This window comes from Aquila chrysaetos, chromosome 14 (assembly GCF_900496995.4).
Source record: "Aquila chrysaetos chrysaetos chromosome 14, bAquChr1.4, whole genome shotgun sequence".
NCBI lineage: Eukaryota > Metazoa > Chordata > Aves > Accipitriformes > Accipitridae > Aquila > Aquila chrysaetos.
The window spans coordinates 18,015,774-18,043,291 of NC_044017.1; the positions used below are offsets into that span (position 1 = coordinate 18,015,774).

The 27,518-nt window shown below is 42.8% G+C and overlaps 1 protein-coding gene across 9 annotated transcripts in view; it reads left to right on the top strand.

Moving 5' to 3' along the window:
* Nucleotides 1-27,518, top strand: part of KLF12 (Kruppel like factor 12) — a 252,339-nt gene that overhangs the window by 90,457 nt on the left and 134,364 nt on the right. For 5 of the 9 annotated variants that reach the window (XM_030036331.2, XM_041128670.1, XM_041128671.1 and 2 more), the window contains exon 3: nt 8,494-8,583. The exons of 1 other annotated variant lie outside the window; for it this stretch is intronic. In XM_030036331.2, the coding sequence (XP_029892191.1) occupies nt 8,494-8,583 (90 nt within the window). Of the gene's footprint in view, nt 1-7,836; nt 7,913-8,493; nt 8,584-27,518 lie in introns of those variants that run through there. 3 more of the 9 variants (XM_030036330.2, XM_030036332.2, XM_030036335.2) reach the window with 2 other exon arrangements.

Sequence of the window (27,518 nt, forward strand, 5' to 3'; positions counted from 1 at the left end):
AATTCTAGCGTAAAGATAAATGCAGTGCATGCTTTTTCCACACTTACCCTTTCTTAAGTATGTCTCTCCTAAATGATGCCTCTTTTCCGTCTCTTTCTTTTTCTGTTGTTTTTTTGGGGGGTGTTGGTGTTTTTTTGTTAAGCTGGGCTTTTAAGTGCAAGATAAAGAAAATCCACAAATACTTAATGAATCCATTGTTATTCACAAAAATCTTATGAAATATTCTGTGAATGTTGTATTAGAAGGAAAACAATGAAGCCATTAATGTTGATAAAAGTTAATATATGGCTCTGGTGTAATTACTGTTACTTGTAACATGTTGTGTCTGAATTACATACTATAGGAATGATCGGTAATTCTTTGTAGAGATAGCTAGAAGTAGGAGGAGAGCAGAGCTGATGTAAAGGGATTTTAAGCAGCCTGTAAGCTGACAGAGTTGCCTGCTGAGTCTGAGAAATAGCAGATTGGCCTCTAGTTGCCAGTGCACTTGACGCTCCTCTGTCACCTGGAAGCTGACCACATCTCTTCGGTTCTATTTATGTTTGCTAAACCTAATTTAAACCCAAACAAACAAAAAAAGCTTTCGAAGCAAAACATGAGATCTTGGTTCTCTTCACTGAATGTTGTCTGGACTTGAACTTTTTCCCTAGAGACAGATTTGTATAAATAGATAGCAAATTAAAACATAGCTACATCCTTAGGGATTTGGCTACTTAACAACTTTGGGAAACCTGCGGTCTGCAAAATTAGTTTATTTTTTTTTTTCTAAGGGATCTAGCCACCGGAATAGAATTCAAGAAGCTTGTGTTGCATGTGTACATCTTTGTACTGGTAGCAGCAAGATACAGCTGAATATGGTCTGGTACATCAGATGAGGATCTCAGCAGGACAACACGAGCTGAAGGCCAACCATTGCACGTGCTTCTCGGGCATTGTCAGCATCAAGTCACAGCTGCTGTTGAGATCTGGGCTCTACCTGGCATGCGCAGTTGTAATAAGAGACCACACTCAGAGGCCTTCCTGGAAAGCTTAGAGCTATGATGCCTCCATGATCACTGGATGCCATGTGGATGCATGTCCGTGATATATATATCTATACCTAGACTGCTCTCCTCCCACGGCTTTGTATGGCACAGAGTGATGTATGGAATTTCATGCACTGCATTTGGGTCCACCCTGAGCTCTGGTCATGGCTAACAAGCAGACCAGAGAGAGGTGTGTAGACCAGTGAGAAACAACCTTGTTGTTAGCTTTAGTTAATTATTCTTCACACTCATGAGCTGAGCTGCTGTCCTAGCATATTTCCAGGAGTTCATTGCTGTGCTGTTTTAAGCTTTTGTTTTTTTAGATGAGGCAAACCGCAGCTTGTATATCCATATTGTTCACCTAGGCTTCTGCAAACTCTGCGTTCTCTTTTCACTAAAGGAATTTCATTTTGAATTGGAATGAACTCTGATCAACCCCACCCAGTTTCATATGAAAACAGTATGAAGTTTAAGGCTTCACTCTACTTTTTTTTTTTTAAGAAATTGTTTTGGTTTTCCTTGATGCATCAATAAATGCAAATGATCCTTTTCTTTTCTGGTGAATTTGACTGGAAATTCAAGTTTGGAGTAAAATGCAGAACTACCAGAATCTGCTTTCATTATGGGCATTTCACACAGCTATAGACATAATTACATATGATGAAGATCTTATGGCAAGACATGGGCTGTTAACCCCGATTCCTGGCAGAACTCCCAGTTGAGTGATTATCTTCTAGGCACATAAATTTAATTTTATTTTCTATCAGATAGTTGTTTCCTTTACTTTTTGGAATGAACTGCTCTTATACATACTGTGGCAATGTTAGCTGGTATGCTTCACCCTAGAGATAACTACATTTAAGTGACTAACAAATCTCATTGTATGGTATATAAAGGACTTCTTTGGAAATGAAGGTCTTTGGGAGATTGAGGTAGTAGACAATTGAGTGATTCCTTGCTGTGAGAATTTGGAAAGAAGACATTCTCCTTGGCTTCCTCTCCCTATGGAGATAGTTACATTTGAGAAGAGATGGTAATCTTTCATTCTTCTATTATCCTTTGAAACAAAGAGAAAAAACAATTTCAAACTTCGGAAATCTTATCTAGTCATATCCTTAAAAGGATCTGTCATATCTTCAAAAGCTTTGCCTTGAGTGGATCACTTCAGTTTTTTTGCTCTGAGGTGTTATGCTGTCTGTTGCTTTGACTGATGGATAACTTCAATATAGTAATGTAAGTAATGAGAATAATAGGAATTTAGGTATTCCTGTTCAGAAAAATCAACAAGGTAATCTTACTGCTAAGGCATATAAGTGACATAGGCTACTTGGTGGTTAGTTCAGTGATGTTTCTAAGATATCTGTATAAAAAAGGAAAACTTAAAAATTCACATTTCTGAGGTATCAAGAGCACTGTTTTCATAAAAATCACTCAAAATTTTGGAACCATAAAATGAGAGTATAATGATGAATTAAAAGATTACTGCACGTGCAGAAAACTTGTGTAAAAATAACTAGAAGAAGAGGCAGGGAAAGTTGTAAGTCATAGCTTTGAAACAGAAAGACTGCTTAAGGGCTGTTCTCGGCTTATAGCTATTAAAACATACTCCCCTTAAACTTGAAACTTTTTACTGTTGCTTGAATGTTGAGTTTGAGACTGCTCTTCCCCCAACTGATACTTCATTTCTCAAAAATGAAAGTGTGTCATGTTAGAAGCTTAGTTTGTACAGAAAAGTAAAGGAAGAGTTGGAATGAAGGAATGAAGTTGGGCCTGGGAAGAAGGGAGGGGTGGGGGAAGGTGTTTTACTTTTTGTCTTCGTTTCTCACCACCTAACTCTGTTTTAATTGGCAATAAATTAAATTAATTTTCCCCAAATCAAGTCTGTTTTGCCCGTGATGGTACCTCATAAGTGATCTCCCTGTCTTTATCTCGACCCATGAGCTTTTCCATCTTATTTTCTTCCCCTCTCCTGTTGAGGAGGGGAAGTGTGAGAGTGGCTGGGTGGGCATCTGGCAGCCGGCTAAGGTCAACCCACCAGAGTTACAAAGGATTGAATTGTCAGCTGAACATTTTTGGTGTCTCATGTAAAAGTTCAGAACCATCAGTGGTTTTATCTTGCCAGTGTGCAGCTCCTCAGTGTGACTAAGTAAGCCTGTTACCTTCATTAGTGACAGCAGTAACTAGCGTCATCCACCTTGCTTGTCTGTCTCTCTTGCGTTCATGAGCTGAAACAAGAGGAGGAGACTGCCTTGCGCAGGAACGTAAGCGTTTGTCGATCCATGCAGGAAATGTGAGTTCTGGGTGCTCTGAAGCCTGAGCTCACTCATTTCTTCCTGGGATTGCGTGGGGTTGTGCCCATCACAATCTGGCCAGGTCTGGGACAGCATCGTTTCACTTCTGATGCTTTACTGCTGAGCAGCTTGATGTGAAAATCTTGGGACAGTGGGAGAGACAACAACTGTGGTATGGGATGGTGATGTGCAGTTTCTATCATCTTGTGCTTAGAAGAAATTAGGGAGGGGGTTTACGGGTGTCTTTAGTGGTGTCTCAGGACAGGAGGTTGGTTGTAGCACCAGCTCCTCTGTTGTTAAAAGTTTTCAGTGTGATTCTCAAATGCATGGCTTGGCCAAACTAAAAACTTGGCTACAAAGCCACAGCCCTTCTCGTGGACGGAGCTGTCACGACCCAGACTGGACAGACCAGGGAGTCATGTTTAATTCGAAATTCCCTCGGGCTAAATTAAGGTGAAATGACACCAAAAGATCAGTTAAAGATTTTATTTAAGACAGAAGCAAACTGAACTGGGGAGGCGTGGTAGTAGGTGGCAGGGTTTCTCACAACAGGAATTGGCGTAAGACTACTTTTGTAAACCGTGTAACCATATACATCAATTCAGGGAATAAGGAGATCCCTCCCGTTGAGTCAGGAGGTTCAGAGCAGACCCCCTTGCTTTCCAGACTCCTCCTCAGAGAAGGGTCTAGGGGCGGCTGGATCCACTCTTAGTCTCAGACTTGGTCAACGGTTTATGTCTCAAAATGGACGAGGTGTAAGGATTGTGGAAAAGGAAAAGGAAAGAGAGAAGAAGACAGAGAGAGAGAAAGGAAGAGAGAAAGATTTCACCGGTCCTGGGTCCAGCGTTGGTCCAGTCAGCTGAGGGGTCCAGTCAGCCGAGGGGTCCAGTCCCGGTGGGCTTGCGTGCCTGGGGTTTCAGTTTGTGTCCTTTTATCATCCTTGCCCCTCCTTCAGGTTAATGAGCAGTTTGTGAGCCTTTGGGCTTGGGGGTTGTTTGTGGAGTAACTTCTCCTTCCCTGCAGACACGGCCATTGTTTGATCTTTGTATCAGAACAGCTTATCAGAACAGGGAGCTGCCCGCCCTCCAGCACGCCCTCCCTGATGGGCTTTTCACCTGGGTTCCTTGCTGTGCAGGGTTTGTCTTTAAGCAGAACTTGTCCCACCACAATGTTTGAGACATTAACTCTTTCAGTCTCTCACAGGAGCCAAATTTCACAATGGTGTAATTCATAATTAAATAAGCACTACAGGATGCTGGGGGGGTTTTGTACCAGCATGAAACACGAGTTTTGGTTTTGTTTTCTCTTCCTCTAAAGTAGCCAAAGATAATTTGATTAAAACTTGCAACAGAAAGTCATCCGCATGAAGAAAATGCTAATTGTAGTTGCAGCCGTGCTGCACGGAAGATGTAGGCCTTTTGGGGGTGGGTGGGGGAGTCTTGTTATTAGACTGATTGCTACAGCTTCTCAGAAGAAGAGCTTGTAAGCCCAAAAGCGTATCCATCTTCTGTAACAACTGCTCTAATAGCAGTTATCCATACGGACCTGGGTATGATTTGTGTTTCTGATTAATCTTTCAAGGGAATAAATGTCCAAAAGTGATTAGTGAAAGGCTCCAACGGATGGCGCCAAGAAAGAGAGGTTGATCTCTTTCAGCATGAGTTAGTTTATTGATCCAAGAGAACAGATGTTTTGGTAAGGTCATGCAGTGTTTGGCTTGATTACATGCCCAGTTTAGGACATACATCTGCTATGTGTTTTACCTAGGTGGGTGACTGGAGTCCACCAGCTGGGTTGGGGTGGGAGGTAGGAGGATAGAGAAGGAAGGGCTGTCACACGAATTCAGGTCACCTTCACCTGGGCAATTTTGGGAGCCGGAAGTTAGCTGCCACAGTCAGTGAAGAGAGTTGAGTGAGCCAGGAGAAGACTGTGGCCCGAAAAACGCGTTGACTCAACACATCGCATCGGCAGTCTCTGCTGGTGGGTGTCCTGAGTGTCATCAGTTAACGTGGGGCGCTGGAGCAGCCTGGCCTCGCTCAGGTGTGGATGCTCCATCTGCCTGGCGAGGCTCCCGGGGAGCTCGGGTCGCACCCCCAGCCCCTGCGGGGGTGAGTCAAGCCCCTTTGCCTTAGATGACTGCCTGCTGTATGCAAACCTCGGCAGTTACGTCGCATTCGCTGAATGGATTTGAACATACTGTAGCGCAAACGCTGGTTATGGCAGGAGAGCTCAGTTGGGAAGGATCAGCTCTGTGGGCGACTGTTGGGCTAAGCGTGTCACCCGTACGTGTAGCACACCGACTGGATCTACTCGGCTGTTACCGAGGTGGTCCCCGGGATGTGTCACACAATGTCCTTCCGGTTGTAAATGCAGAAGGGATCAAATAGTTTGGAAAGAATCTACTTCTGTGATTATTGCTACTCCGAATTCTAAATGACCCAAAAGCCAGAGCTATTCGCTGCATTCGCTCTTCAGACCAGTGCTCAAAAGGCAGAGCGCTGCTTTTAAGAAATATGATTTTTAGAGAACAAAAGGGGAAGCAAGCGCTACGAAAATTTAGTTAAATGTAAATGTGTTAAATGGTACATGAACCAGTCAGGTTTTCATGATTTATCAGTTTTAAACTTCAAAGGCTCTGGTTAGCTTGCATTTTTAAAACTAATGAGTTTATCACAGTCAGTGGGGAAAAATGGTTCAAGTATATCAGCTGTAAATTGGTACAAAGCACTAAAAGGGACATTAGCCTCTAATCAGATTCTAACAGTTCATTAAACCTGCTTTTCCTCGGTGGCGCTTTGTCTTCCCCCCTCCTCCTGCCTGCACCTCCTGCGCAAGCCAGCCTCGTCCCTTCGTTCAGGCGGGTAAGACCTCCTCAGGGACGCGGAGCTGTATCGGCTCATCCTTCTTTGTCTATGAGCTAAGCAGCCTAAGGGATGCTTGATGATGGTATATTCCTGATCTTGCTGTAAAACTCAACTGCACAGCGTATAAATCAAGAAGGGAGAGGGACCTCTCTGCTTGCAGAATAGGCGCTGGAGGAGCCAGGAATGCCAGGCTGGCTCCTGCTCTCGCTCCACCCCAAACCACATCCAAACCGCTTGAGCTCAGTGACACCCGAGATCCGCTTCTGATAAGTAAACAGTGCACACCCTTGCTGGGAAGAGGGATGCAAAGCCTGCAACAATTTCAGCCAGCTGTTTTGTGGCACCAGAGTCCCTCCTGCTCTTTCCCCATATCGTGCCTTGAACACTGAATAAAGATACGAGGTGCACAAAATAAATTGCTGAGAAGGCATAGGAAGAGCATTTCTTTCTTCTTCTTCTTCTTCTTCTTCTTCTTCCTGTTGTGTCAAGCTTAAAATACATAGGCAGTGGTAGCATAGCCTGGACTGGGACATCTCAACAGCTTGACTTTTCATTCACACGTCTGTGAATGCAGAGGCATTCTGCTGAAAATTACTTGTTTGATCTGAAATTTTATAACTTAAGCGTTTATGAACTATATAAATGTACTTTTTAAGGGAAAAAGTACAGATTGCATTTGCCGTTGCATTTGCTTATCTGCTTTACCATCAAGTTCCTGCCCGCCCTGTAGTATCAAACCGCAGCTCTGCGTGCTGTAACACATGGGGTTCAAAGTGAGGGCAACGGGGATTTTAAGCAGGTCATTTGCTCTGCCTGTGGCACCCTGTTGGACCGTGGGCGTATCAGTTTCCCTGCTTTTCAGCATGTTATTTAAATTACAATAAAGTAAAGGAGTTATACAAAAATAAACAGTTGCTGCAATATTTATATCCCTGAAAAAGATGATCCTGGGATGAGGTGCGTTAATTGGAAAAAAAAGAAATGTTTAAAATAATTTAAGTTTTTAAAATGTATTTTGGAAGCTCTGTTACGACAGACCATTTTCCTTAAAATTCCCCTGAAGCAGCCATGGTAAGAAACAGGGCTATGAACATATTCCTTATGAATAACAGCACCACACAGTACTGAACAGATCTGCTGCCCATGAAACACAGGGAAAGTGTTTTTTCCATTACAGTGTGGTTATTGAGGACTACGAGGTAACAGTTAGAGTGAAGGTGAGTCTCCAGTCTCAAGTACTGCCTTCCAGATGGGGCTGCAGATAAGTAAGTGGCTGTGAAGGAGTCACTTATAAGCTATATGTGCTATAGTTTCACTATCTGAAAAATAGCTGTGATGTCTTTGTATTTCTGTACCGCTGACCAGGGTGTCTGGATTTGTAAGGTCAGATTCTAGCTTGAGGGATAAAATGTCTTTTATTCTGTCCATGTTGTCCAAACTAAATGGCAGCTGAAGGGGCTAGCTTTCAAACAGCAGCCTTGAGCCTTGGCTGGAATAGAAAATTGACTCAGGTTGAGGTAGTGTTTGAACTGAAGGCACAAGAGGTTGTTTTGCATGTCTACATAAACTGCTTCAGCAACAGTGGGATGAGACATTCAGAGCAGGGATGTTGATTGAGGGAAGCACAGTTCTGCAAATCTGTCTTCAGATTGAAGCTTTCAGCATATATTGCCCATTACTACAAGGACAATGCATGTTTTTAACATGCTCTTTTATTTCTTTCCCGTCAGAGGTGAGTGTGTGGAGATTTTCATTGACAAATGCTGATAACTTTACAAGGTAATGAATGATATGAAATCTGAGGAGCTGTTGATGTGTATTAATTTATGGGGGGGGGGAAGTGTCTGTGTGTACAGGCCTTCACTAGAACTTCTCTGAACTGAACCATATGCTTTCTCTAGGTAATACAGAAGTACAAACGTTTTGATTGAAATCAAATATACCTAAGTATACTGCCAAAAACCTGCAGCTATTTGACATCACTGCTGTCCTTTCCAGTTCTAAAGCAAGGAATTTATATACGTGCTCCTGTGTGATTAATTTCAAATTAAAAAATAGTAATTGGATATGATTTTCCCTTGTTGCTTACAAAGACTTAGCTTTCTTTTAAGGATAATTGAAAGTATAATTTACTATTTTAACAGAAGTAGTAACTTGGTAGCTACTCCTTAAAATTAATATTACATCTTTGCTAACTTCATTTCTGCTAAAAGAAACTTACTTGCGTCTACAATATTACAGAACTAAACCAGTGAATTAAACTCGGTGTTTTTCATAATTTTTTTTGATTAACCTTGTCCTTTTCTGCCTTAGGACATCAGCGCCTTTGAGAACAGAATGTTAATGCTTGATGGGATGCCGGCAGTCAGAGTTAAAACAGAGCTGCTGGAATCCGAGCAAGGGGTAAGCAGTTTCTGTGCAGCCTCACTCTGCAGCGCGGTGGTGACCCTTCCCAAGCTTCTCTGTGGTTAGATGTCCCTCCCGATGTACTGTCATTTTGTTTTCTATGTTTTTCTTCATTTCTACCGTTTTGGAGCTCATTTCCTTGGGAAAATGTAGCGGTAAGCATCTAGTCTCATCTGCTGGGAGCACAAAACAAAACTCTGTGGAAGACTTATTGGAATTATCTGTCATAGCTGAGATGCTGTTGGTGTAATTTTATGATTATAAAAAAGGGTGCAGTTTAAAAAAATGGGAAAAAATAATGGATTACAGTAAAGAGGCCAAGTTCTTGTGTTTGAGAAGCTCATACCTATCTTTATGTTCTGCCTTCTTGGAATAGTTGCCTTACTGTGGTTGTTTTATCCTTTATATGCTTGTCCTACTCCATTTTCTGTTTGTGCAAACCTGCTCTCTTTCTGGTGGAATACACTTGTTTATCATTATGTTAAGAGGGCTAAAAGCCTCAGATGGTTAAAGCTGGTATCACATCGACTGCTGAATACAAGACAGACATCATGAATAGGATTCTGAATTTTTTGCAGAAGAAGTGTTTGGCATTTGAGTGGTAGATTTAGAAAAATGGAAGACTATGTTTTTGGACATATTAAGGGTATTTTCTTACATATGTGGTAATAATTATATCAGGGATTGTAGATTACTACGAGGGCATCTGTATTTAATGGATTTTGTGTTATCATGAACCTTTATTTCCTTGTGTGCATCTTAAGTTATCCCAAAGAATCCAAGCCACTTTACTGCTCTGAAGACAGATGCCCTCAACAAGCAGAGAGCATAATAGAAGCAGCAGTGCTGTTGCCATGTAGGGATGGCCTTTTGCCTCCTTCTGTTAGTTGGCTTTTTTTCTTCCTGCTATTTTCTCAGTTATTTAATTGAGAATTTAAATGATATGGAAGAGAGGGAATTAACTTTCAGGATGACTTAATTTGAAAGACTTGCAAGGAGATATCAGTTACTCAGGATTTTTTTGAGGCTTTAAGTTTGAGAGAAATAAAACTTGACATTTAATGGAGCTCTTGCTCATCTCTCTGCCTTCTTGAGAGCAAATACCCTCAGAAAATACTGCAATACAAAGTAGTTTGAGGAAACATAAAAGTTGGACTATTGTAGGAGCCACGATGATGAAAAGACGGATCCATTAGAGGTAATTTTTAATACTTTCTGGATGCTTTGCATTATGTCTTTTTATGTAACATAAACCTTTCTTACTATTGTTCAGAAGACAAATGTTTATTGGTATTTGCCTTTGTCTAGTTTAAAAGAAATTCTATGCATAATGCATATTGCTGGGTCCTTTATGAAGAATACTTCCTTTAGCAAAGTGTGATTTGATTCTGGAAGACCTATTTGGTGTCTTAGGAACTGGAAGGAAATGAACAATTTATATAGTTTTTTAATTTCCTTAGGGTTTTTTTAATAACATTTTACAGACTTCTGTGTAAGCAGAAAATGATGTCATTTTTTTTTCTTTTCCAGTGACTGAGCCGTTAGACAAAGAGCTCGGTTTGATTTGGGATTTTATGCACTTTGGTACTAATTAAGTAGTGTCTGGTCAAGAGTCTCTGGCACCTTTATGACTCTTCATTAGGGAACAATCAATAAATACAAAATGAATTCTCCAGTTCACTAACAGAGGAGCTAGCCATTAGGATGGCAATTTTCCAGCAAACAGCTTAAACTCTGAAGAGAAAGGTGGTTGAAACAGATGTTTAGCATGTGCTTCAGAGACTGTTGTGAATATGTAGATGTTGGTAGACATAACAGGGACAAGTGCTTGAAGGATGCGATTACCGAAAACAGCACGTGGAGCTGTTTGGGAAGATGAATATCGTAAGTGAAAAGCATGGAGCGGGAACTAAAGCGTGATCCCGGGTAGTATGAATTTGAAATTGCGATCTCTGTCTGTGGTGTGATAGTGCCCAAAGTCCCTAGAGTTGCACCTCCATCATAGTGTATGTTTTTACAGGGAGATGTGATTTCTACTTTGAAAATTTGCAAACTAAGACAGCATTTTGAGTCTTCTGAAGGTAGTGGCCAAAGTGTCATCACTTAGGATGCTGAACACCAGACAAGACTAGACAAACTTTTCCAAAAGCTGTAGGGAGACGGATGGGTTTTTTGCTGTTCCTGCTTGGTATCTGCTATTGGCTCTAGGTTTGCTGCAAGGGCAAAAGTGAGACATGGTTTAAGGGTTATGAAAAGAAAGTTTAATCTGTGGTTAGGGGATCCTGAAGGCCGTATCAGTTGTGGAGGAGTGAAACTAACAGAGTCTGAAGCACTAGTGGTCCTCGACCAGGGTGGTCCTCGACCAGTGCGGTGAGCGCTGAGCGGTCAGAGCAGAGAGCAGTGAGTTGCTGTGCCTCGCTAATGAGGCTTTGGAGGAGCTGGGATAATATCATCTGTTCTTTTGTCTGAGAAGGGCTATGGGACCACTTTGAATTGTGTCCTCTTTAAGTCTGAGCCCATATTTCAAATAAACATCTCGTTGATTTTAAAACCAATCATGAACCTCCCACAGCTATGCTAGTAGTTACCCCTGCTTGTTGTGAAAGCATGCACCTAATTTTTAATCCGAATCAGCATCAGCTTCCTGCCTTTTCCAGGGGCAACAGAAAAATTCCCTCGTGGTGCTCTGTGACGATCTTGCTTAGCCCTTTTGGGGCCAGGCCACACAACGCGTGGTGAAGCAAGGGGGGTTGCTCCCCAGGTTGCTGTTGCAGTGTGGGAGGCTGCCACATGTGATAGCTAAGCAGCCCGGTCTTGGCGGGTCCTCTGTGTTAATGGTGATAGGTTTTTTTTACAAGGCAATTACTGCAAAACTTTATTGAAATTAAGATGAAATTAATTGTGGGCTCCAAGGCTATGTGCCTACTTCTTGTAGGGATATTGAATGCTTTCCTGCAGGGCACATGAAGATGTCATCCAGAAAAGGTGCTTTCTCAGTAGCTGTGCCTTGATTAGCTGTCCCTTGTTCACGACCTCCGAGGTGGGATTCACAGAAAGGACCTTGCTGGGGGAATGTGGGTGTTGTTTGACCATGCACGCACGCACCGCCGCGTGGGACGCCCAGCCCGTCCTCCCCACTGTCCTGGCTCTTGCCGTGCTGGCCTGATGAGAGAGCAGCCAGTAGAGTCGAGTCTAATCGCACCCTGGGCAGTTCTTGCGTGGAGCCAAGCGGGTGCGCCTGGAGGGACGGCAGGCTGGCGCTGGGTCGAATCCCACTCGGGTGCCGGTATGCCTCGTCACCTGCGTGTTCCCGGGGCGTCCTGTGCGTTACAGCTGTAGGTGAGGTAACGGTGCAGAGCTGTTCTCGGGAGTCGCTCGGCGCCAGTGCTGAATTTCTGGCAAAGAGTCGGGGCCAGAAGGAACCCCTGTGACTCTGAGTTTGGCTCCGAGACTGCAAGGAGATGAGCGAAATGCGTACATCCCTGCTTCAAATGGGAATCGTCGTAATGATGTTATGTGTACGATTCTGGCCTGGTGGATTACTTCAGCAGATGATATGATCACAGCGTTTGAGTCCGTTTTTACTCCAAGGTTTCAATTTATTTCATAATTTGATGAGTGTAATGATTAAACAAAGTGTGTTTATCCTAGGACTTTGTTACAAGCCTTTTTTTGAAATGCATGTGTCTCCTTACAGTTTGTGAACAGTAACCCATCAACCTATTGACTCGAGCAGTAGAAAATACCACCGCTTAGCAAACTTGGTAAAGTGAACGATGATCACTGCGGTAACTGGACAACAGAAGTAAAAAGCTCAGAAAGTAGTAACATTCCCCTTCCTTTTACACCTACTCCACCAAAATGGAAGCACAATAGGAGAAAAGAAAACCAAAGAGATTTTATACAAACAGCACTGGCTTTTAACCTTGAGTTGGTTCTCCACTTACCTTTTGTGGCCTATGGCTACAGTGAAATAGACACCGTCTGGCCACGTGCATTTCATTCATCAGAAATTCATCTTCCCTGTGCTGCTCTGAGTAACCTGGTCTTCACCAGGTGTTGTCTCTTGACTACATGTGGTGGTGGTAGTAGTATAAATCCTCCATGATGTAGATAAGAACCAGGACAGAGCAAATCATTGAGCCGAGACTAGCATTTTCTACTGTATTTGGATACCAAGCCAGGCAATCAATCCATTATATTCCCGTGTTGCTTTTGGTTTTCCTATTGGAGTCCTCACAATCTTTTTGCAGAAGAGGTTAAGTGTAACTTAAGGTTCTTCTGTACCATCCATGCATAACCTACAGGGTCTTTAACGTTCTTGTTTGGAGATGTTTTGTTTCATGATTCGTCTGTGTCTTGCCCAGTGTTTGGGTGCTCTGTGTCCAAACCGGGGCTGATACCTCTGAAAAGTTTTTAAGCAGTATTCTTAAGTAATACCTCAGTCCTTACACTGCAGAAGCATTACATATCTAGAGCAAGTGAAGGTGGATTTAAAATGCAATACAGCAGAAGGAATAAGCGAACAAATAAAGTGTAGTCAGCTGAAATTTTAGGGTAGCCCTGAGAGAATGAAGCTGTGTGAGCTACACCCACTGCAAACCAGCCCAGTCTCTAGCTGAGGCTGAAAGGAAATTGGAGCTGATGCCTGTGTTTCAGCTGTGCCCCATGCACCAGCTCCTCTGAGCCTGTGACTAGAGGAGAGGTGAGCAGGGCTCAGGAGCGACAGCCTGCATCGATGCAGTGAAGACAAACCTCCACCAACCCGGGTTTAAAAGACACCGAGTTCAAGCTAGATGCTTGTGGGAGAATGGGATTTAGGCAGCCCGAAAAGGAGGCATGCCTCATGAGATATAGGTTACTGGGCAAATTTGGAACAAAGAAGTATTTACAAGGGAAATGGATTTTCTCTTTGCTTTGGAAAAAGTTAAAACAGTTCTGCTTTGTTTTATCGTCGCCAATTTAGAATAGTTAATGATTTTTAGAAGGCCATCAGCATTAGCAAGAACAGATGCTTATTTTTCCAGTGAACTACTGTCCTTAATTTTGCACAGGAGATTTAATGCAGACTATTGTTTGAGGCTTCAAGAAGACACAGTGCTGCTTTAATGACTTTATCACAAATGAAAAAAAGACATTACATAAAAGATATCGCATTGCCCTTTAACAAGGCTTCGTTATTATCTCCCCTACTGTGGAACAGGAGCTAGCATTGCTAATAAATTGGTAGAATTACTTTAGAAATGTGAATTTGCTTATCATTTAATATCCTCCAGTGACCTACAGCTTTAGATCTTTTGGTCTGCAGTAAAATCTTTGTGTGTCAGTAACCAGCTTCAGAGAAGGACATGAAGAAGGTAGTCCCTCCCCATGTAAGTGAAGGTGGGGTATTTCAGCAGGAAAAAAATACTCATTCTTTGGCTCTGCCAAAAACTATTTTGAAAAGTAATACTCCTCATTGTAAAAATGTACAGAGGCTGGATTAATTTAAACGGTAATACAGACTGGGTAGTGAATTTATTAGCTGATGGCTACTGTCAAGAAGTGAGGATAGATAGTGTTGACTGGCTTCACTGTGAAGTCTGAAAGTCTTGCTGGTCATTGCAGGATGTGACCCAGTTTCTAGAAACTGGTAAATGTGTCTGACTTGGACACATGAAGTTACACTTTCTCAAGTATTTGCAGAGACAGGCCATAAGCTTTTGTTAAAAGGAGATATGAATGTGGGACTTACGTCCCACAATTAATCTTCAACTACAGAGAATAATGAACCTCTAATTTTCATCAGCCTTTTTGTTTCCAGATCTGCAATCTCACCCATTCCTGTGCCTGCATTTTGTCCCCTGAAATCATTATTTGAAGATTATATATCTTATTCTAAATTCACCTCCTAATTCTGCTTGATCTGTCACTGTTCCCATGCCTTATCATGGCTGAATTATGAAAAGAATGACTAAAATGACAAAACCCTTTAACAAGCCAATATTGTTCTCTGTGTCTTTTGTCTCTAGCCAAATTATCTTGTCATCTTGTGTCTGAAGAATGCCACCGATGCTTATGTTGTTATACACATAAACATTTTCTACCTCAGCCTTGGTAATAGTGACAGAAATCTGGTTTATTTTCAAAGATTTCCAAAAATAACTACTGAAATTCAGTTGAGAATAGTCTCAACAGCAAATCTTGCTCCTTGACTCTATGGGGAACTGTTTTATGTTGATTCATTCAGCTTATGTACATTCTTTGTATTGTTAGACAAAAGAGCACTTCTAGTATTTGCTGTTGTAATTTATAAATCTCTGCTTCATTCATTCAAATATTTTTTTTTTCTGAATTACTTAATGTTTAGCATGACTGATTTGGGGAAACAGACAGCATATGGACAGTGCACATGTATCAATCTCTTCTGCAAAGAAACTAGCCCGTCTTTCTGTTTTCTTCATCTTGCAATAGATGATACTCGAGGAGTGTTATTGAGGTGTTAGAAACACAGCTGATACAATTCGTTAGTTGCTTTACAGTGCCATAAATATATTACATTCTTCAGAAAGCGATCAAGATCTGATCCCAAAGACCAGTAAGGACATAACCTACAGGGCATGATGCAAAGCCATGTGAGATGTCCTTAAGGAGATAACAGCTGTATTCCCCGAGCACTGCTGAAGGATATGCTTGCAACCCAGAAGGGTGCACCACAGCTACATCAGCTGGATTAATTGAGCCGAGTGAAGCACCACAAGCTGGTAAATACTGTGGGTGCTGTTCCATGTTAAGTGGAGGCTCGCACGAAGAATAAAAGGTAGCCAACTCCTACAACATTCCTGCTGTATCCATTGCCAGTGACTGAACGACATCAGGGAGAGCTGGGTCAGCCGATCACTGATCCAAGAAAACCCAACCCAACAGGAGAAGGGAATGGCTGTATACCTCCTGCAGTCATGCTGTCAGGAAATCATGGATATCTTCCATCCTATGGAGAGGGGAAGGGTGGAAAGAAGATTGTGGGTGCTGCTTTTGACAAAGGCCTATAGTTAGAGCTGGTTAACTGTATCTGAAACTATACCCTGAGACATCTTTACTGCTTCTGGGACCCAAACTTTCTACCTTGGGCATGTCTCTGCTCTGCTGCCTTGCCAAATGCTGAGTATTTATAGTGTTGCACATGTTCTTTACTCCTTTTGAAGTCAGCCCTCCTATAGAATAGAGAGCTAAGAGGGTTTTGCGCCATGGTTGTAGGTGTGGTTTATTTATCTGGGATTTTTCTCCCCAGGGTTCAGACACAAAAGTGCAGTAGAAAGGTAATAGATTTAAGACTAACAGGAAATGCTAACTTAACCAGCTCAGTCAGCACACTCACTGTCACGCTTGCCAGGCAGTCTTTTTGCCAAGTTAACCAAGTTTACAGATAGAAGATGCAGCTGGGGTTGTTAAGATGTATGATGCTGTCTGAAATTCTCACTAAGAGAAGGATCCCAGATCCTCTGAGACTTAATTTACTGACTGCTATCTGCCATTGCTTTCCTTTCCTAGGCACTTAAGTTGGCTGTTACACAGCATTGCAGGGGATGTACTCCTTATTCTGTCTGGTATCATTTGTGGTATGTATGGCAGGAACAGGGAGATTTTCAGTTGTGGGCGAGGACTTCATTGTCCTAGGCAATATACAAATAAAGGGCTGTCCCTGGATATTTTGGTTTAATTAATCAGAAGTTGTGTTTAGACACTCTTTTAATGGGCATCTTCAGATAATAATGATTGCGTGTATTAGGAATATAGTAGCAAGTCTAAAAGGAGTAAAGCAGAGAAAGATCTTTTCTCCAAACAGCTCGTGTTTAGCTAACAGTGCCATGCCAGAAAGAGGTTTCCCATATGTATAATGCTAGAATAGCAGCAAGAAGATGATTTCACTTACTAAAAAATTAGATTTTATGAGGATGTATTTGGTAGAGGAGAAGGATAATATTTTATCTGCAAGACTGGAAAGAGTTTCAAAGAGAATGTGTGATATTACCCAGAAATTAGCATAACTTAATATTGTTACAGTTCCATAGAAAAATTGTAGTTGCACAATATATCATATGTTAAATACATGAATTGATGACAGTTTTGTGTGCTTATATGGACTGAAAAAATAATGTTGGCTTTGGGAGAAGGAAAGTCAACACTTTGGTTTGAACGTAGTGCTGAAGTGTGTCATGAGATTATAGTTGGGTTGCCTTCTATCCCCAGTCAATTATTTTGTGAGCTCACCTTGAAGCCAGTCCGCTTTTTTGATGATGTATGACCTCTCAGCTTGCTCTGCTACCAGAGCTTATGATGGGAATCTCATGGAAGATTTATTCAGCTGAGAAACTCTAGCCATAAAGAAAAACAAGCATGGTACATACAAGCTGTATATCTGTCGGTTACTGTCAATTTATAAATCCACATTTTGGGTTGAAAATTGTGTGTTTTATAGAGATGTGAAAGGTCAACATTTCCTTTACTGCATTAAAAAAATAGTTGAAAATGTAAAAAAAAAAAAAAAGTAAGAAAAATTTTCAGCCATCCAAATATCTACATTTACATCATTCCTCTGATAACCCCTGTTCCAATGATTCTTGTGTGTACTCCACGTTCTGTTTCTTTTGGGAATCAAATATTCACAGCTTAACTGTAGTTTTGATCTAGTTTGCAATCCTAATTGAGGAACCAGTGAGGTACAGATTTTTGCTCTTTGCATCCTGCTGGAAAGTTATTAACGCTGTAGTCAGGGGAGCGCAGAGCATGCCGTATATCAGCTGGTATACAGCGCTATAGTCTAAAATCCTGTTGCACTTCTGCACTGAAACTCAACGCAGGCCTCTGTTGTTTCATGTCACAGTGCACTGCAATTCTGAGATACAATAATGTGAGTTTTAGAATTCGTGCAAAACAATTATTGGCATCTAAAAAGCAGTTACTCTTCTGATCTCGTGATTTACCTGGTAGGGCATCTGAAATTTAATTCACATTGCAACTGCAGTGAAATTCAACAGGTTCCAAGGGAATGTAGTTCCTCTATTCCTATGGAGAAACCAATGAAGGTGCGCTAGGTAATCCTGCTTTTATTAACAAGAAAGCTACCTTGAATTACCTCACATTTACCTCCATGTGTGATTATGTATATAGATGGATAGTGCAGACCTGCTGATGCACAGTAACTTCTTCATGGTTTAGAGTTCCTTATTTAAAATGTTTTCCATTGAAATGTCTCAGTGAAATAATTGTGAATCACAAAATCTTTAAATTATTTCTCTAGGAGAAAAGTTAATCATTACGTTTCATCTTGTTCTACTCACTGGTGAGTTTAATGGATTTTTTTTTTTTTTTTTTTAATGCTCATTAGAGTAGTCTGTTCATTATGATGGCCTGTATTTTGTTCAACAGGGCACATTGGTATGTTCAGAATGGAAGAGAAATGGAAGTGACTGGGATTTCGTTCTTTCCCTTTGTTTTGGCTCAGGGTGAAGTAAAATCTTTCTATATTCCTGGTTCTTAGTTGGATAATTGCTATACTTTATTTCTTTAAGGACACTGAGATATTTGAAGTGAGAAGTATTGTGTAAGTGTGCTTTGTTATTATATTTTATTATATACTGGCTAGCTTAAGAAAAATAAGCATAAGCCAATATAACTCAATAATTTACAGTATCACAGAACACTTCAGCGTGAGACAAATACCACTATGTTATGATAGTACCAAAATTATTTTAATCTTTGTTGTTTGTTATGAGAAGGGATTACTTCTAGTTTTCTCTTGTTTGTTGATGTTCTCTTAACTCTTCTCTTCTATTTGAGGTTGCCTTATAAGTGGTCTTTTTAATGTATATTTTACTCTTGTTCTGTATCCTGCTGGGAAGTACTGAAAGAGCGGTATATTTTTTAGCATTGTTGGCTTTTTTCCTTATTTCTCCCTGGGGAGATGAGCCCTTACATAAATTACTTTAAGGATCCTGTTTTCTTGGTTTTTTTTGTTTTTTGTTTTTGTTTTTGTTTTTTTTTTTAATATTTTTTTTTTATTCCCTTTCTTCACACCCCTCCTCTCCTTTGTTTCATACTGGAAGGATGAGTATTTAATAAACTGTTATTTAGGGGGCATCCGCTTTCACAGGCATCCTTTTACAAATGTTGTTTTTGCTTGGTTGCATCGCGTAAACGTACCGGAAGATCACAGGAACCACAGGCAAAGAAGCCAACAGCAGCGAAAGGCGGTGTTCGTCCTCCCCTGCCCGCGCTTGCCGTTGCCCGGGGATGGAGCCCAGGTGGGCGAGGGCGACGAGACCCGTGGCAGCTCGCCGCGGGCCACCCCTGCGCTGCGGCGCAGCCCCGGCTCGCTGGGGTGGGCAGGGAGCGAGGGGCTGGCGAAGGAGCAGAGGCGCGGGGCAGGCAACAGAGGGAGGGCAGCAGCTCTTCCCAGGCGAGGCTCCTTCACGGGAAGGCTCGTCTCAGATCAGCCTCGCCAGCCCTGCCGCCTCCGAATGCCTCCGCTCCCCTCGTTCCCGGGGGGACCCCAGCCGCGCGGGCGTCACCTGCATCCTGCCCCCTTAGGCTGCGCCGGCGGCATTCGTAGCCCGTTCCCTACTTCCATAACATACACTAGAGATCGGTATTGATACCGAGGCGCTGACTTTGGCCTTGATCTTCATCTGTGATGCGGTGTGTGGAGGTTCTGTCATTGCGGTAGGTGAGTTACTGGAAATTCCCTAGCAGTTGCGTCAGTTTGTCCTTGGAAGATAGCAGCACCACCCTCTCCCGTCTGGGTTACAGATATGCTCAGTTATGTTTTTAATACTGTAGGTGCCCTTCCGTGACATTTGCCACTTTCTTTGATAGTTTTTTGCCAGATAGGTGGTTTGGATACAGCCTGGTCATATTCTGGCTTGGTAGTTCTCAAGTACTGGGTGTCTGGTGGCTCTGAATGTTTTCTGGTCCCCTTTGCTGGATTTCTCTAGTCATTTTGCTGTTTTAATACTGAACAGCTGTTTGCGAACAGGAAGGTGTAAACCGATAAAAGGTTAGTTGTGGGCTTCTGTTTTGCACTGTGGACCAGGGAGTTCTTGGTGAGGAGGGACAGCCGCTGACTGAGGAGGGAAAGGCGGGACTGGGTACCATTAGCGACGTCAAACGCTTCACCCCGGGTGAGTCCACGCCGACTGTTCCCCGCCACCTTCTCCTCCTTCACGGTGCCCAGAAGTCTGTTCCCAGAGGACTCGCCCTGTGCCTTTTCCACGGAGCAGAGGCAGGCTGGCTGCTCCGCGGGGCCCCAGGTGACCCTTCTGGACCTCTCTGAAGAGGACTGGCCATTTGCTTTCTTCCAGCCGCCAGGGGGTCTCCCGGGGTCTCCAGGACCTTTCAAGCACGGCAGAGAGGGGTGCTGCAAGGACACGGGCCGGCGGTCCCAACGCCCGCGCGTGCAGGCAGGTGGGTCCCGCGGGCCGGTCTGGGCCGAGTCCTCTCGGGTACTGCCTGGGACCGGTCCTCACTCACGGCTGGCCGTTCTGCTCCTCGAACCGTCTCTGGGAGCGCAGGGGCCTCTGAGAAGGACACGCAAGCGAAGGCTGATGCAGAAGGCAGCGGTGGAGCTCCTCGGCCTTACGGGCGTTCGCCCACCCCGTTCCGCCGCAGACTCAACGCTTCCCTCGTCCAGCCTTCTCCTGCTGACGTAGCGGCAAAAGCTCCTGTTGCTGCTTTTGATGCTGCCGGCAAGTCTGAACTCCGGCTGACTTTGGCTGTCCTGACACCACCCCTGTGTGTCTGCCTGGTATTTCTGTGTTCAGACTTTGCAGCCTGTCCCTGCTTGCTCCTCCTGCTAGATATATATACTGCCTTTTTGCACTGGAGCTCCAGCATGTGTTACACGTCTGCCAAACTGGTCTCCAGATACTTCTTGCTTTTCTGAGTGGTGGGATGCACTAGTCTTGCACTTTGATGTTGTCCTTAAAGATCTTCCAGTTTTCCTGTTCTCTTTGGCCCTTTTAGAGCTACCTCCCGTGGGATCCCCCTTAGTTCCCTGAAAACTTCTGCTCTCTAATAGTCAAGGGTCTAGATCGATCTGGACTAGGTCTCTGTTACTGTCTGTCTTTCCTCACTCTCCTCAGGGTCTCAAACTCCATCACTTAAAGGTCAGTACACCAAAGCTGCTACTGATTACCACAGCACCAACCTGTTCAGCCTTCCACACAAACAGTGGTCATTTTGGTTTTGTCCATGTGGGACTTTATGAGAACACCAGAGTGACCACAGTGGATCACTTGAAAGGTTCTTCTTATCCATAACATGGTAGCTCATAGCATGTGCTTACAGAAGGTGCAAGCAAAAAGCAAGCATACAGCACTGGTACACTCTCCAGTATCTGTCAGTGTGCAGACTGGGGACCACGTGAGCAGATAATGACCTTTAGTATTGCAAGTTGTCACTGCTCTTTGAGCTCCACGGAGATTTTCCTGATAACCAGAGGTTGTGGTGTTGGTTTTGACCTGTAAAACCTTAAACTGTCTTGCACCTGCCTGCTGCCATCCTGAGACTACAATAAGAGCCTAAGATTTAGTGACAGAGATGGCAGTGGCAAAGAGAGCATTTCCTGTGATAGACTTGATTTATTTTCCCATTAGTCATAGCAGAACAGAGTTGTGGATTTTTAGGGAGTCCATGCTACGAGGCTTCTGGGGAGGGCCGAAGCTATGGTGTTAAGAACATTGTGACATGCAAAAGATTTTTTTTGTTCCTTCCTCCTGTGGAAGTAGTAGTGGTATAGGCTGTGGGTTTTATGGCAGAACTTTGGTTGGGGAAGTTCCTGTCCACCGTTAACTCTTCTGCAGTTGTGCCAGTTCAGACATGGGCAGGGATGTGCTGTATACCAGGAAAAGAGGAAAAAAAAAAAAAGCTAAAAATACCTTAAAGAGTTTTTCTCTCGAAATTTAGGTTATTTCACAGATCCAGGTTAGGGTGTAGGTATAAACTGATTAAAGTGTTAGATCTGCAACATCCTCAGTTCTGTGTGGTCCACAAGTTAAAACATGCTGTGCAAACGTGGCATAGAAAACATTATTGATTTTCATGATAGAAAACTTCTAAAATAGCAGATAGAATAGAAGCCAAAACTATTCTGATTGGCTTCTGAATAGTATTCATTTTTACAGAATAAACTAAAAAAATCCGAAGTGGAAAGGTAAGTATTAGTTACCTCTGCTCTTGGAAAACAGTTCATAGTTCGGCTTATTGAAGCTTGAGTTTGTTTCCTTTGTTACCATACATTTTAGTTTTCATGTACGGATTTAGGCTGAATGACTTGTCTGGAACATGAAATAGACTTAATTTTTTTTTTCTTGAATAACCATTCAGAGTATTGATGGGATAAAGTGGCAATTTAAGACAGCTGTTAGCATAAAATAAATACACATGTTGTTAGTATTGAATACACAAGCATTAATTTATTCCTGGTTTAAAATTCCATAAATGCTTCTTGCCTACCCAAGAGTACTCTTCAGGTTTCATCCCACTTTCACTGCCTAGTTCGGGACCTTACTGTTGTCAGAAAAGTATCAAATATTTATCAAAGGCTGAACAATAAAATAGCTGGCTTATGTAGAAATTTGGTAGCTTTAAATGGATTATGGAGAAACACTTGCAGCTTCCCATGAATTGATATTTACAAGTTCCTGTCTGCAAACCCCAAGTTAAAAAGAAACAAATGGTGCTGAAAATGAAGTAAATCCAAGGCACATATGCAGAGTATGAAATATCTGGTCCACAGTGGAAAGCATGCTGTGGGCCTGTTCTTGAAAGTTACTGAATATTCAGCATCCAGCAGAGAATGTAAATATCTGCTTAGTTTTTAAGAACAGAAGGAGTTCTGTTATTTACTCATGGTACCAACTCGGGGCCAGGGTACCATGCAGGAACCTTAAATGTGTAAAAACTCCTACCATAATCTCTAGAAGCATTGAGGTGTATAAAAGTCTTTAAAATAATTGGAAGAAATCAACCAGTTTAAATTTCCTTGCTTTTTAAGGCAGAGTAATGTATTGCATGCCAGGTATGATGCTTGTTCTTCATTTTGTTTTAACTCTACTATTAAACTAATCCATTTCCAATACATCCTACAACAAGAGACGTTTTTGTGAAGAAGTGAATTTTAAATATTCTTTATGGACTAATTTTGTTCATATCAAATGGAGGGATGTTGTGAAGTGTGTATGAGGCAGGGTGTATTACTGATTGTGTACCCTGATTTTTTTTTTAGTATGTTCCTTGATTCCATTCAAATGATTTCTAGAACCATATAATCTCTAAAAAGATACATGTTTTTTGTTGTTATGCAGTAGTTAATGGTGAGTGCAAATTACATCAGCAACTGTCGTTGGAGAGCATGCTATGCTAAAATAACTTCCTGTTTAAAAATTTTGCATGTAGTATCATTAGATGGACTTGCCCTACTCATTTTAAAATAAGGGAAAAATCTTTTTCTCTATAACAGTAATTTTTTTCATCTAAAAGATGCATGGCAGGTCCATAACTGAGCCCTGACCACTTCTGCGTGTTTAGGAGTTGCTCTTTACATTGAGTGTGTTTCTGAACCGCAGCTCAGTCCCTAGCTCCACTGCAGAACGTGTTCACCAGAGAACAAGAGGACTGTGCACACCTATGGATGCCACATGCAATGTAATTAAAAGCCCGTGTGAAGGAGTAGGGCGTGGACAGTGACGGCATGAAAGGGTGAAGAGGGACTGGTGATGCTCGCAGACCTTGGGAGCTGAAAGGAGGCACAGGGATAGAAATTCAGGGTAGGAATATGTTGCCACACCAACCAAGTAATTTCCTTAACAGGAGAAAACCGGTAATGAATAACTACTGAGTGGGAATTTTAAGAGAAAAACATGCCCTGCGAAAAACTGAAAGGTTACATTTTTGATAATCGACGTTCGCTATCCCCGCTATGAAATCCTGCGCTGGCAATCTCTCTGTTGGAGCTGCCTGCCGTCCTGTACCAGACCCCGCTGTGCCCATCTGCCGACCTGGGAAGCGCTCGCCCGCAGTGCCGTGATGGGTGCCAGCGCGGAGCCCACAGCCGCAGGCTGACCCGAGCCCTGCGTGGATCGTTCCTCGAGCAGCTGCGAAAGCCAGATGAGGGTTTCACAAGTCTGTCTTCCCTAGTAACTCTTATGCGTCTCCCCTTTAAACCACTGACTGGTGTATTTACTTTTTGTCTTCCTTGTCTCTTCTAACACAATATGAAAAAGCTGGAGAACTTCCAACGCTGACGTTTCTTACCAATATGTATTTCTAAGCCCTGATTAGCCAGGTGTCCTGGAAGTTGGACGTGTGCTATTTGCACTTGGTCTGTCGCTCTGTAAAACCTTCTGACTTCAGAAAAGGAGGAAAAAAAAAAAGTCAGTGAAGCTTTGGCTGAAATGATTAATTTTTGTCTTGCTCGTGCACTGCAGGAGAAATTAGCAGTGCAAGGCAGTTGCATTGCTTTACCTCCAGTGCCCTTAAAGCAGCATTCAGCTTGGACTGTGAGCTGTGTTCAGAGCGGTACTCCCATGCTTAGGGTTTGTGCGCTTAGGGTATGAGCCACCTCTGGGATCGGAAGCAGCCGAATGGGGTTAGCGGGGAGTATCTCTGGGTAAATCGGCCCCCGCCGAGTTCAGTGCTGCTGCAGCTGGGCTGCTGCTGTCCCCCGGCATGGGCAGGTAGCTGTGCTGTGCGCTGCCATGCCCCTGCCCTTGCGCGGGTGGCCTGTGCTCCTCTGCTGCCTTCTCTCAATCCCCTGCTACTTCTGTTGCTTCTCTTGCAGGCACGCAAACCTCAGGGCAGCAGCTAACAAGATTCTTCCACCTGTCTGTGCTGATGTTTTAGGCGATGACCTCTGCTTTTTCTGGCAGGGTAAGGCATTACTTTAGCAAACTGGCCAAACACAAGAGTGTGGTGGTTTCTCTAGACTTCTGCTACCAGACGGGCGAGATGAGCGCTCACCAGTCTTAACAAGATTTAATACTCCTTGTAGTAATAATCTTACCATTAGTTGTAGTGGAGGCTGGGTCAGGCATTGGAAGAGGTTGTCCCATTCCTTTGCTCTTCCCACCCCCTCCCTTCCCTGACTCCTCAACTGCTGTCCCTGAGTTGACGCTGGTACCTGTGGGATCACTTGGTGAGCCGGTTCAGCTTGCCAGTCTGGCATAAAAGTAGCCTGGGGAAAAAAAGACGGCAATAATTTTGGCTTTCTGAGGAGTTAATCAAATGCCAAAGCAGACTTGAAGCAGAAGGGGTGTTCAGGGAAGGGGAGGAGTGGCAATAAATGCTTGGATATGTGCTACCCTAACTCATGTGTCATGCTTTTAGTCATGCCACGTGGATGCAACATGCAGTTTAGGCTTCGCCACACAGTTTGCAGGTGCTAAACGACCGAACAAGGCAGGCATCTTGACTCCAACAAAGGACAGCAAAGTGACTTTATGTGAAAGAACAGAGCCGCGTGACAGCACAGCCTGCCCTGGTTAGGATGATACAGGGATTTCCCTGCAACCCTGTTTTTCTGACGGAATGTGCTGCTGGGGGGTTTTGTTCTGTTTTTAAAGCTGTTTTTCTGAGCATGAGGGATTGCACATGCAAAAGAATGGCAGTTTTCAAACATGGTGGAGGGCTACGTCTGAGGCTTATCCTTTGTAACATCTCTGTGTAGCCTGTGCTGTTTCTGGTAATGGAGTACATCAACCTTTTGAGCCACACAAGGACGCACAGGATCAAGGCCTTTCTTCATGAAGGCAATGTATCTGCATGCTAGAAATCTTGAAAGCATGTCATAGTGGGGGGGGGGGGGACGACAAGAAAAAGAGTGGAGTGGCACAGATCTGTTAAGATTTATTGCATCATTATCTCACATGAAACAGTAAGATTGTCCTGGCATGACTGAGCAAAAACAATGGTGTGAGAGAATAGTTATTTATTTTGACGCCCTGCTGATTGCCTCTGGACATTTCTGGAAGCCAAGGTATCCTCAGCAGCGAGGTCTTCTGTTTCACATAGTTTCAAAGATAGTAATTTCAAGGAGGGAAGCTTTATCTACATCATGTTTCCTTCTTCACTACATTCTGAAGATGGGATGTGTTCATCTGTGAGACTCTTAAGTGGGAACAGTTTCTCCTCCTGGCTTCTGTTTGCTCCTATAAAACCTGACACAAAAGCCCCTGAGCAGATGACTAGCAAGTTTACACTGAAAAAACATAAAGACCGATCCCTTTACTTACAGACCTGGAGGAAAAACAAACTCCACACGATACGTTCTCTCTCTTCTGAGTGTAATGAACCAGCAGTTACTTCTGTCTGCAGGAACAACAGGAGACTGCACAGCTCAAGCTCAAGATACAACCCATGACATCATTCTGTTTGGTCTGTGGTCATAGGATTATTTTTTGGGGAGCATTATTAATGAGTAATAATACAATGTTAATGCAATCTTAATATGTATCCCGAGAAAGGAACTTGAAGTGAATAAGCTCCCCATTTTTGTACGAGGAGCTTCATAACCTGGAAGTGATGCACCAAACATGAAATTGTGATGTTTTAACTTGGATAGAGCCCAGTGCTAGTAGAATGGCTTAAAAATGAAGGTCATTGGCTAATAGCAGGAGTTACTTGATCAGATCAGCTTTTAAAAACCAGTGATCAGTACAGATAATACTATTATTGGTTAGACATTGTTACTCTTTCATACAGCATAAAGGTTTTGAAGTATTTGCAGCATCCAGGGTTTTCAGTATGAGCTTCAGTGTGCATAAGACTGTTCCCATTACGCATTTCTTTTTCTCAGTATTTTGTTTATCTGTAGCACGTTGGTGTATTTCTATAGATATTTCTTAAAATTCACTTATCAATTTGCTCTAGGCAAAAGTGCCTAAACTGAAGGTTTCAAAAAAAATCCTCTTCATATGAGATACAGATAAATGTATTCATTATGGTCCAGCTTCAGTTAAAGGCTCAGTCTAATTTTGAATTCAGAGTGTGTCTCCTCCCAAGTAAATCATTTAGTTCACTGCTACCCACCACTTCAAGCCTGACCTTGAGGAGGTAAAAGAACTTCTCATCATTCTCATAAGCTTGGGGGTGGGGGATAGAAAAAAGAAGGTTGGGCTCTGCTGGGCCAAGGAAAGCACTCTTGTCACAAATGCCCTGAACATCTTAATCTGGTCAGATTTTAGCTGGAGAACCTTATCTGAGTTCAGTTGTCAGGGAAGAATGTATGGAGGAGAGTTTATCTGGACTAACCAGCCTCTAAGTCAGTAAAGAATTCATAGATGGAAAACAACTGCTTCCATTGCGCCCTGATAAGAACAAGAAGTCTGTGCCTTTTGCAAAACACAGGTATTTGTTTTGTTGCTCTTTTTGGGGGGTGAAATGAATGGTGCACTAGATGATGTTCAAATGAACTTTGTGTCCCTAATAGGAAGAATTAGCTTTACATCTAATATGTGTGGTCTTATCTTTACCATGTTGTACTGACCCCTGTGTCATGTTTCCTCAGTCTAAAAATGTGCTCAAAATGTAACCATCAACCCTGTGTATTTCACTACGCTTCTTAAATCCAAGTGCAGCTCTTGTCTTTTAATACTTCAGCCCCAGACTAAATGTTCTGTAGATCTGTTACCCTGGTTGATGGCTTGGGTAACTTCAACAGCAAGCTATCGGATAGCCTCATTGGGAGGCAGTGGGGCAAATGGTGAGACTGAGGAGTACCTTGGTCTCCAAAATCGCTGCCTGGTAACTGCTGAACACTCGGCCACTGGAAGAGCCTCACCTTCAGCCTGTGGAAGCTGAGTGGTCTGAGCCCTGCCCTTGCACTGCTGGAAGCTCAGGGTAACTGGGGAAAAATGCAAACCTGTATTGAAGGAAGAAACTGTTCCTTCATCTCATAC